General features: G+C 40.2%; 1 protein-coding gene and 1 long non-coding RNA gene across 2 annotated transcripts; both read left to right on the top strand.

Moving 5' to 3' along the window:
* The first annotated feature begins 3746 nt into the window (after positions 1-3746).
* Positions 3747-6105, top strand: LOC139637492 (uncharacterized). The gene is made up of 2 exons (XR_011694603.1): positions 3747-3908; positions 4324-6105. It is a non-coding gene; the product is annotated as an uncharacterized lncRNA (long non-coding RNA).
* A 1052-nt stretch (positions 6106-7157) lies between these two features.
* Positions 7158-9345, top strand: LOC139637489 (olfactory receptor 1E16-like). The gene is made up of 4 exons (XM_071506226.1): positions 7158-7405; positions 8013-8190; positions 8318-8621; positions 8831-9345. Exons 1-4 carry the CDS (start codon positions 7183-7185, stop codon positions 9122-9124), a joined length of 999 nt encoding a protein of 332 aa, XP_071362327.1. The 5' UTR covers positions 7158-7182; the 3' UTR covers positions 9125-9345.
* Positions 9346-11649: the final 2304 nt, after the last annotated feature.

The following is an 11649-nucleotide window of genomic DNA, read 5'->3' as shown; positions in this document are numbered from 1 at the left end:
GAGACGTGGCTGTGTGGATCGATCCGGACTCTGCGCTGGAGCTGGCCGGCTTCCAGCTCTTCAGAGCGGATCGCGACACAGAGCTGTCCGGCAAAACCAAAGGTGGAGGAATCTGCTTTTATGCAAACAGTGGCTGGTGCAGAGACGTGACAGTGATCCTGCAGCACTGTTCTCCTGACCTGGAGACTTTCATCATAAACTGCAGGCCCTTCTACTCCCCCCGTGAGTTCTTCATTCATCCTGGTCGGTGTTTCCATCCCACCACAGGCCACAGCAGATACTGTGTGTGGAGCGGACCAACCCGGACTCCTTAGTTATTGTCCTTGGTGACTTTAACAAAGGTAACCTCAGCCACGAACTGCCCAAATACAGACAGTTTGTTAATTGCCCGACCAGAGAGGGGAACACTCTGGACCACTGTTACACCACAATCAGTGGTGCTTATCCCGCCGTCCCCCGGGCTGCACTGGGCCACTCTGACCATGTCATGGTCCACCTGATTCCCACATACAGGCAGAAACTAAAACTGTGTAAACCTGTTGTTTACAAGAACCTCCAAGAACCTCCAACTGCACCAATCACCAAAACAAATTCCTTGTATGTGGAAACATACTTGGCAATAAAACTGATTCTGATTCTGGACAGAGGAGGAGTGGAATACACTGCAGGGTGATAAATAGATGGTGTGATCCTTTTGGCTGTTGTAAAACTAAACCCGTCCTAAACAGGTTTTTTTTTTTTACCTGGTGGACTTTAACATTTGCTGCAGAGATATTACTTTATTTTGAAGGAGGCTCAGTTAGTTTGGACTGAGTCTGTGGATCACCTGGAATATTTTTGAAAAATCATATGAAAATGGGGTAAATTTATTCAGCTTTCGCAGCAAAAATCCCCAAACACACACCAAAAAACCTATACAAAGCAGTACTTCAGTCCTGACACTAGAGGTCACCTCAGACCTGCACCTCAGAGAGGAGCCTGGCTCCTGTGAGCTCTCTGTGTGCATATGCTCCTAAACTTCGATTTATCAGTCAAATAACTGATAACACAGTGAATGTTGAGTGACCCCAAGTGTTGCAAAATAGGGACGACATACATGTTGTTTCACCTGCATTTATTCAGATTTGTTATTCTGAGCTGACTGTGTGTGGTGTCATCATTAGAGGTGATCAAATACACATCAACCTGATATCATTTTTACACATTTTATATTTGAAACAGATTCCAGATCCAAAGGCCCTGCTGACCGAGAAGAAGAATGCATTCAGGTCAGGGATCAAGGAGGAGCTGCAGGGGGAGCAGACTGAGCTGAGGAGAGTCGTACACACAGCTGGCTGCATCTCTGCTGTGAACTGGGATCAGAAAAACTACCAGACTCATGTTTCTCAGCATCTTACCACATCTTGTGATCCATTGAGTTGTACTGATATAAAACACAGTTTCATACACAGACAAAATGACACATGACAGCGCCACATCCTCTCTGATCACCTGCCTTGATGAGAGGACTGACAGATGCATTTTCATTTTCATGTTGACCCCTAAAGAGTGGAGTGATATGTAAATGTAAATGAATGGACTGAGGCTGCAGTTTGCTTATTGTATTTGAATATTGCCACTGTAGAGCAGGTGAAAACTAATTGTCAAACAGATTTTCAACTTTCATTTTGATATGGTCACAGAGCGCCCACATGAGTATGTGAAAAGCAAAATGCTAACTGGATTACTGCATTTTCTTTTGAATTTTTACTGAACACATCCTGTTTGGGGTGGTGTCACATGACTGCTGACCTGAACAGCACAGGTGTTGCTGACTGGGCAGCTCACACAGGTGCCTTGAGTTTTCTTTGTTCTGTGTCCTGAGCTCATTCTCTGTTTGTCCTTCAGCTGAGCTGCTTCCCTCCATCATTTCACCTTTGTTCCTGATGTGTTGAGTGAGGAGTTTATTTCATTGTATTCATTTTGTTGTATTGTAATCTAATCTAATCTCATCTCATCTCCTTGGTTTGTCCTCTCATGATTATTCTGTATATTCACAGTCAGAATGAATTGATGAACTGATTTTGATCTAGAATTGTCTGTTGCTTTATTCATGATATGATCCGACCTGTATGTTTGCTTTCTTTCATTTGACCACTCAGCTGTAACCGCTCACACCTGACTCACTGCTGAAGATTAAAGATTTTCAAATGGAACCTGCTGACTGCTTCTCCTGCTGTGCTCTTATTCATTAAATCATGTCCAGTGTAATCCTCAAACACATACATATGTGAAAAATCATTTGAATCAAGTCCCTTATAGGCTTCTATAATGACTTTAACATCTCTAATTTGAGTCTGTTATTTCTTTGCACCAGAGTCTTTGAGGATGAAACCACTATATGATATTCCTGGATTGTGCATTTAAAGGAGAATCCAACCCTGTTTTAAGATTTCACATTTCTTATTCCTGTTCCTCAGAACAGTTTGGTCAGTATTTGTGAACATGCAGCTCTCTCCTCTGAAGTTAGGGAGAACCTTAAAATGTGTGATGTTGTATAATAATAAATGGGGCTCTGACACTGTGAGGACATAAAATGTTTGTAATTTCTGACACCAAAAGTAGTGTTTCAAATTGTACATCCAATTTAAAATCTGGATGAGACCTGTGAGGTGGTGCACTGCACAGCTCCTGTAGATTATGAGGTTAGTGAGGGAACTCATTGCCCCCAGTGGCTCAAAGTAACTTCAGCTGTATACAGTAAATTCAGTAGCCTGACTGATGAGGAGCCTTTGACTTTTTTAGTCTGACATTTCCAAGCAAGTCTACACTTCCAGAGTCTGTTTTTTCTGCTGTATAAGTTCATCATTTGCACTCAATAGCTCCTAATGTGGGGGATTCACTTAAAGAGCGACTTATGACATTTCATGGGTATTTTAATGGAATACACAACTGCTGATACTTGACAGTCAGTGACCCTTGTATTGTCTAAAGAGTGGCCTGATTTGAGGATGTAGGACAGATAATATTCTAAATATAATGTCCTTGGGCTCAGGAATAACATGTGACATTTAAGCCTGTAATTTAGTCATAATTTCTTTCAAATGAATGAATTGTATATTTATGAAAGTTGTGATGATTATTTTTTCATTTGAACTTCATGAACAGCTGCTGTTGGTCTTTGGCCTTCACTTTCTGCTGCAGCTCATGAACTCTGAACATTTCCTTCACTTTGCAGCTTAAGTTTATGGATTTTGCCCCCTGGGGGTCAGGCCCGTCCAGCCTCGCGCCCTGCTAGCTAGGCTAATTGTGCTAGCTATGCTAATTGTGCTAGCATTGGTATGCTAACTGAGTGATGATATTTCCACCACTGAACTGGTCAACTCAATTTTATTTACAATTTGCCAAATCATAAATTATAAGTTATCTCAAGGCACTTTCCAAATACAGGTCTATTGATTGCAACACTACTTTACGGCTTATACTGAACAGCTCTTTCCTGCTTCCTGTTTGTAAAGTGTCACAGACACACGCTTTATAATCAGCACCTCACATGACTCACTTAGAAGCGGTTACACATTGAAACCGTGAAATCGCAGAGATGTCACAGAATACAATCTTGTGATGGAGAATGTAATATGGAAAATATTCTTTTACCAGGAAGTGGGGAAGAAATAAGAAAAAAAAATTTCCATCATCACGTGTCGTGTTGACCTTCTTGGACACACAAGCTTGCATTACTTGTTTATCCATTGAGTGTCAAATGTCATCTTCAGCAGGAAGCAGGGCTCGGTGGAGACAAGTGGTTTGCATCTGAAGAAACGGCTTTGGTTTTCCAGTGTGCCATGTGGGAGTAAACCTTCCCAGGAGGTGCCATGCTAGCCACACAGATGCCAGACACGACACCGGAGGCTAAAGGTGTCAAACAGGTAAAACTACACCTTGTAGACCTCTCTTCTGTCTGGTTGTTTTCTCGTGTACTGTTGGTGCTATACCTCAGGTGAAGGTGTCAGAAATGGCCTTTTTTGGTTCTTTTGGTTGATTTTTGCTAAACCTGGTCAGACTGTGACATTTAAGTAATATACACTATATTGCCAAATATTTTCACTCACCCATCCAAATACTTGAAATCAGGTGTTCCAATCACCTCCATGGCCACAGGTGTATAAAATCAAGCACCTAGGCATGCAGACTGCGAGGCGTCTGTCGGCATGGCCCCCCGGGGGTCCCGCCACCTGCCTCGCCCCCCCATGCTAATGCTAATGCCAATGCTATGCTAACTCATGCTGCGAGCTAACCCCTTTTGTTTCCTCTTTTTAATGCTTCCGTGCCGCCGACGGCCAGAGCCTCAGTCAGTGGGTATGTATGTATCTCAGTCACCACCTGACTCCACCTGGCGATGGTGTGTTTCCATGAAGAAGGATGAGCAGTGCCATCGGGACTCCGCCGTGTTCCACCTGGAGGCAGCAGTGCTGTGTGATGCCTCTGAGGCGTCCAGCTCGATGGCTGGTTGAAGGTCAACGTTACAGTGACGTCACAAAATGTGATTTGTGCCAAATTTGGCACAAATGTCCACTTGGACTCAAGGATGAACTCATTAGAAATTGGTGGTGAAAGGTCAAGGTCACCTCACAAAATGCAGCTTTGGCCTTGTGAATGCCCTCTGGGAATGTCTTCAAATTATGTCAAGTTTAATTTGTTGACATCTCTGCATTGTGGATAATCCTGGGATCTGATGGCTGACTACCCATAGAGTGCTGCAGGAATGAGTCCTACAACAGGCATTCAGAGCAATTATGCTGTTGTTTTGTCCTGGTTGTATAGATAAGTTTGTCCCACTGAATTAACCTTATCTGAAACATTTAACCAAAGGGAAGCACAGTAAATTGCAGACTGAGAAGTTAGTTCTGTAGTGAAATGATGCTTATGTGTCAAACCTGTTGTCTTCATTTTAATATGTTTCTTTATTTTTTGGATGTCAATTTTAACAAACATTAAAATACAATAAAGCACATAATAACATAGAGACTGATGTTGAATTAAAAAAAGATGAACAAAAGTTTAACACAGTAAAAATACACATTAGACTGTCTGCTGACCAACAGGAGTAAGCGAGGCGACTGCAGGATCCCTGTCTTCATTGGTGGAAAGATCAACTGCATTGACACTGAGTGTTGTGGATGGAGCCCTCCGAGTCTCCTGCTTCTACAAAAAGGTGAACATGAGGCTCACAGGTACAAGGTGTGGCAGCAGACACCTCTCCTGTACTGTAGATGATAAACATGGTCGCCCTGACCAGTTCTGGACTTCTGAGGACAATAACAGTTTTGATATTTCAGACTTTGATTTCATGACAAACCCCTAAATTTGGTTGTTGAATATTTGCGACAAAGTTGTGGGCTGAGTCAGTTTTTTATTACAATAGATATTGACCTTTGACCTGATGTGGTTTCAGAGTAATTCCATCGTTAATATATTCATAAGCTATAAAGTTAGAGTTGCTGTTTTTATTGTGTATTGTTCCCACAATATTTTCACTCTACCATCCTGAATTTTTTTTTCCCCCTGATCTTGCACATAAAATGTACCAGGTGTTGAACTATGGTTTCCACTGCCTGCATAATTGGTATGCAAATCTTTGGATATTAGACTGAGACAGAACAAGATATATGAGGACGTCATCTTGACCTGTGGAAATTATAAATTATAAAGGGCTTTTTTCACTACTTTAGTATGTAGTATGTAGTTGTTATATATTTTCTTAAATTTTTACAGACAAAATGATTGACATCTTTTAATGAACCCAGACATAACCTACTAAGAGCATTGATGTGTTGATGTTTGGATTTGCAAAGAGAAACTAGAATAATATAATAACTACATATACTATAATAACTAATAATAATATACTATAATATTGTTTTAAAAAAGGCTTGAAATGATTGGAATGTATGATCCATGTTGGTTGATATAAGTGTAGTTGTGCTTTTTGTATTTTTAATGTTTCCAATAGAAATTCTACATGTCACTCGTCATGCCACAAGACAGAGCCAGTCACATAACACACTTCTGTTGGAAAATTGTAGAAATGCTTGTATAAAACTGTAAAATAAAGATGGTTCTTTATGGGTGGATATTGTCATTATTGCTTCCTCTTGATCTTGGTGGTGTTAAAGTTCTGTAACAGTATATTACAGACATGCTCCAAATCTGCCTCAGTCTGCTTCCTTCGGTGGGATCGCTGCAAACGCAGTCCCACAATATGTTTTTCTCAGGTTTAAAAGTACTTTATTATCCCCCCTTCATTGGATGTATTCAGTTTTTAGAATTTCATACTTTCCAAAATATTCACTGTTTCTCTGACATTCAGATGAATGGACAGAATGTTGAAAATCTCCAGTTTTCCACAAATTTCATATATTTTTCAACCCTTTCTACTTATTCATACTTTCAGGTAGAAACTCAATTCAAAAGTCAAAATGTTAAGAAACTTTCCTTCATTTTTGGTTGTATTCAACTTTAAATCCCATTCATAGTTTTTACACAATAACCGCTCAAGTTACATGAATGTTTCTGGACCTTTCCAGATTTTTTTTTTTACATCAGTTGGTGAAATGTTCACAGCTGGAGTGAATAACACAACAGGCAGAGTTGGGAGAGTTCGTATTCGTGCCACTTTACACTCATTCCCCACAGTTAAGATTTAGGTTACAATAAGATATACTGTACTTTTTACTCCTACGTTTATTTGACGGTTACTCACCACTAACCACACCACACCAAAGATGCTCCTCTGTTTAATTTTGGCAGAGGCTAAATCTAAAGTAGGTAGAGGAGAGCCTACAGTGCATTTCCATATATTTCTTTTTTTCTCCCCACTTTGTGTCATTTAGCCAGGTCAGGTTTTGCATCCAATAGGATTCAATTTAAAAATAAGATATTACAAGGCTTTATTTTAACCTCTGACAATACAATTATCAGGCAACCTGAGTGTGCTACTTTTTTTTCCTCCACCGGGACAAAGTTGTATCAACATCTTCCTGCCTGTCACAAAATCGTTATAAAACTGAGAGGCTGCTGCTTGTGTTTGTCCCACTGTGGAGGGCGTCCAGTGAGGTAAGCACTGATATGCATCTCAAAGTCTACCTTCCCTCTGTGCTGTAACTGTACTGGTAACATTATCTGCCTGACTCTGTCTCCAGTATGTTTCAGGTGGATGAGAACTACACACGTGTGTCTGAGTTTGTTATTGTGGGCTTCCCAAGTCTCCAGCCCGACTATTTTGTCCTAGTGGCGTGGTTCTTCTTCTTCCTCTATGTGACCACACTGGTGGGCAACCTCCTGCTGGTGGTGGTGTTTACTTTGGAGCAGAGTCTTCAAAAGCCCATGTACATCATTATGGTCAGCCTGGCCCTTTCAGACACTGGTAAATATGGTTTCAATCATTTGTCTCACCCAGCACCTGTCTTCTGCTCTCAGGATCTGGTGTATTGGGTGTCAACATTGCTTTTATGAAAAAATGTAAGTCATCAGTTGGTGATTTGAAACAGTGAAACAAACATTGATACTCTTCGTAACTGTACAAATTTCTGTTGCTGACCTTGAGTATAGCAGAGGCAATAGTGAAGCCAGCCTGGATTCAGTATTTCAATAACACCTGCCCTCTTGATCTTTTGATGCGCAGCAGTTTCACCGGGAACTGTGAGAGAAACAATAGAAAAATAAAATTTCGATCTCTGATCCTGTTTCTGAAGGACACCAGAATGGACCAAATACTGCTGTAAAAGTCAGCTGCCATCCCAGTTTTGTTTAGAGTAACTGGTGTTAAGGATTTCAGGCTGTGGAGTGTATACTGACCAATATTAGTCTCTCTGCCATTTAATTTAAAGTAATGCACCTAAGTGTGACATGACATTATAGGTTTAAAAATTCATGTTATTTTTTTATGTATCTTTTAATTTGTGAACAGATGAACTGTGAAATGTGTGACCTGCTTTGCCTTGACCTCTCTCACTTTTCTCTTTTTCCTGTAGGTTTCGCCACAGTGGCTTTACCCAAACTAATTGCTCGCTACTGGTGGAATGATGGGAGTCTTGGCTTTCACGCTTGCCTCTTCCAAGAGCACATGATCCACTATTTTGGCTCCTTGAATTCCCTGATCCTATTGACCATGGCTCTGGACAGATATCTGGCCATCTGTTTTCCTCTCAGGTGAAAAAAGAAATGCAGCTTGATTAGTCTGACCTTTAAGTCCCTGAATTAATTCTCTTTTTTCTTCCCCCCTCACTCTTCTCCTGTCCACTATTCCTTCTGTTTCTGCCTCCCTTCCTCTCCTCAGATACCCGATGATGATGACAAACAAAGCCATGACAGGCCTGACTCTCTTCTGCTGGGTGGTGGCACACATCTTCCCTGGCATCAGCACCGTCAACTTCACCATGATGCCGTTTTGTGGGCCCAACCAGATCATACATGCCTTCTGTGACACCATGTCGCTCACACCTCTAGTGTGTGGGGACCCCAGTCGACAATTCAGCGCCGCCTTTGCTGCAGCGATGTTCATTCTTTATGTTCCTTTAGCATTCATCGTCTTCTCTTACATTTGCATCATCTTCTCAGTATTGCGCATGGCCAGAGGACAGGTGAGGCTCAGCTCTTTTAATCCCAACATAACAGTGTGTTTTTTCAGTGCGCTCCATCCTAAAATCTCTCAGGTTGCAGACATTGCCAGGATAATAGCATTTAATGTTTTGCACAGCAGCTACTGCTTTTCTAAGTTTGCTGTGTATTTTCTATCTTTCTATTTTATTATTCATAACTCATTTTAACCCCAAGCTGCTGTTCTCCTCAGGGGAGAATGAAGACCTTCTCTACCTGTGCCACCCAGGGCTGTATCATTTCTATCTACTACATACCACGTTTCTTTGTCTACTCCACACCTTTCTTTCCTAACCTGACAATGACCCCTGACAAGCGTATAGCCACCACCCTCTTCTACAGTCTTCTCCCTCCAGTGATCAACCCGTTCATCTACTGTCTGAGAACCAAGGAGATCCAGCAAATATTCAGACGCTGGGTGCAGAAAAGAAAGGGTGTCATGCCTACGAAGCACGGCCAAATTGTCACTGTCGCTGTGTCACACTGACAAGTGATCAGTCACCTTGTACCGTTGTTTTGATGAACATAAAAATGAAATTATTGATGTGTGTATATGGCTATATATATGGAAAGAGGTTCAACAGGCTTTTTTTTGTTTTGTTTTCGTGGGAAACCAATACATATTTATAAGTCTTCCGTCTTTCTTTGTCCTGCTTTCACTTTATCTGTATGTGAACCAATAGTGCTTTAATTCCAAAATACATTTTTAAAAAAAGCCATTCTGTATTTATAGTATGAATTTCCTGCATTTAAAATGTCAATGTAAAAAGTGCCTGTAACTCCTGTAGTTGCACTGGTATAACACAGCAGGAAGAAGCAGGAAGTTTGGGTACACTGATAGCATCAAAGTAGTTTGAAACATTATACTGTGTGAACAATTTGGTGCTGGGCTGCGAACACACTGTAAGAAAAAGGCAATATTTCCATTTGCTTGTAAATCAAAACAAACATAGAGAGAAGATGCAGACATATCAGATGTGGGCTTTCAATTCCAAACACCAGACAGTAAAAATGTAGAATTATTGCATGAAAGAGACACAAAAGCAAAAGGAAGGAGAAGTGACTTAATAGAGACTCTCCTTTTTAATGCAGAAGTGTTTATATAGGTACAGGTATACATTTAAACTAATCCATACACTTGAAATAACACTTTGCCCTCACATACAAAACTGAGACTGAATTCAATGTAAAGATTTTTTAACATCATGATGACAGAACCTCTGTAAATCTGTGTTTATGGAAGTCCTGAAATCTTAGTCATCCAGGTTTTCATAGACTTTTACCAGGCTTTTTTTAAAGGGCCAAAAATTTCCAGTCTTCCTATTTAGTTATTATTTTACCATTTTCAGTAGAAACTTTTTTGTTAGAAATCTTTTTTTAAAAAATTCATTTATTATTGAAATTGTAAAAAAAAGAAAAAAGTTCTTTCTTCTAAAGGAAAAATAATACATATTTATGTGGAGTGCGGGGATTTGACTGACATCATGATCTGAAAATGAGGCTGCAAAGAAAGAAATGATGAATTCAAAATTAAACAAGACATCATAAAATACATTGATCTATTACATACAGACATTTTAAAACAAACAGCATCATAGATTTCCTCCCAAACTATAAGCTAAATGAAGTATAAAAGAAAAAAAAAACGTGTTCTTGGGGAAAAGGACAATTGTAATCATCAGATCAATCAGATAATGAGGGGTTTACTAAAAAATAATCAACCCCATATAAATAAAAGACAGGTGGAAGATTTTATCCAAAAGATCTACTCTGTATGCATTTATAATGATGCTATACAGGGAATGTGCCAGAAGATGGCAACATCCTCAAATCTTAGTGCAATGGGTTACACACTGAGCAAAGAGAATCATGTCTTTGTTGTTTAGCCTGGGGAATGTTACCCCATAATTATATTTTTGCCTGTGTGATCCATTCAGACATGACTAATGAATGTGTAGCTTCATGAAAGAGATTTCCCTTACACACCCACCCTGCCAGTCCTCTCCATTTTACACTCTGCTGTTGTAGTCAGACGTTAGCATCAGATAAAGGAGATCGCATCAGTTTCATTCTTGTTTGTAGATGTAGTTGAGCCGTAGATTGAAATGTCGCTGTTTTAAATGCCACATATTTAAATTTTGCTCCAAAGTGTTTGCTCATGCAGACGTACACTAGTGTTGAAACAATAATTTGTCTGTATAAAGAGACTGGTGTATTGTTCAGAGGCCGGGCAGCAGCAGCACTGAGTGGTTTAATGTCACACAAATAAAAAGACTGTTCCCTCCTGAGTGGTACTACTGTGACCACAATCCTCTCTGCCTGCACCCAGACTCTTTCTATGTGTGTGTGTGTGTGTGTGTGTGTGTGTGTGTGTTTAAATAACAGAGGAATAGTTGTATTCATGTTGAATATCTGGCCCACATTACAGTCACTGTGTGGTGGACACAGCATGACTGCAGGGAGGAGGAGAGGAAAAAACTACACAGGAGTTCAGTGAAGGCAACACAAGTACAGTCGTCACCTTGTAGTCAAATATTTTTTTTTTTAGCAAATAAGAATACCTCTCATGCTATGCTGTCAAAGACTCCCATATTTTATTCATTTAACTTTAAACTGTCCCCACAGTAATGTAATATCTCGTTTAGGATGCATAACATGATGCTCTCAGATCAGCAGGCTGGACTGTATTCTGTCACTGTGTGACTGTTTTTCCTGCTGCACTTTGCCCTACTGGCTGTTATTCAAACTGGCCAAGTGACTCAACAGCATCACAGGGTTGCCACAGAAAAATTATGCAATTTATTTTTTATTTTTTTATTGCATTAAGATTTCGTCAACTTCAATGTTGAGTGAAGTGAGCAAGCCTCAGTAAGTCTTTGATGGTCCACTGCTGATTCATTTATCTCAACTGACGAGTTAACATATTAACTATGGGTTAACTTTGATGGGGCATCACAAGTATTTATCAGGTGAGAATCTGTTGACTGTCAACTCACTAGAAACACATTCCTG

The sequence above is a fragment of the Trachinotus anak genome, unplaced genomic scaffold (assembly GCF_046630095.1).
Source record: "Trachinotus anak isolate AG129_WGS33_773 ecotype Australia unplaced genomic scaffold, CSIRO_AGI_Tana_v1 ptg000020l, whole genome shotgun sequence".
Taxonomy (NCBI): Eukaryota; Metazoa; Chordata; class Actinopteri; order Carangiformes; family Carangidae; genus Trachinotus; species Trachinotus anak.
This window is presented reverse-complemented; position numbering and strand designations above follow the sequence as displayed.

Excerpts from the sequence above, each read along its gene's own strand:
- LOC139637489 (XM_071506226.1), top strand. The coding sequence starts at position 7,183 with ATGTTTCAGGTGGATGAGAACTACACACGTGTGTCTGAGTTTGTTATT. Across the intron at positions 7,406-8,012 it reads CCTGGCCCTTTCAGACACTG|GTTTCGCCACAGTGGCTTTA; the intron begins GTAAATATGGTT and ends TTTTTCCTGTAG. Across the intron at positions 8,622-8,830 it reads TGCGCATGGCCAGAGGACAG|GGGAGAATGAAGACCTTCTC; the intron begins GTGAGGCTCAGC and ends TGTTCTCCTCAG.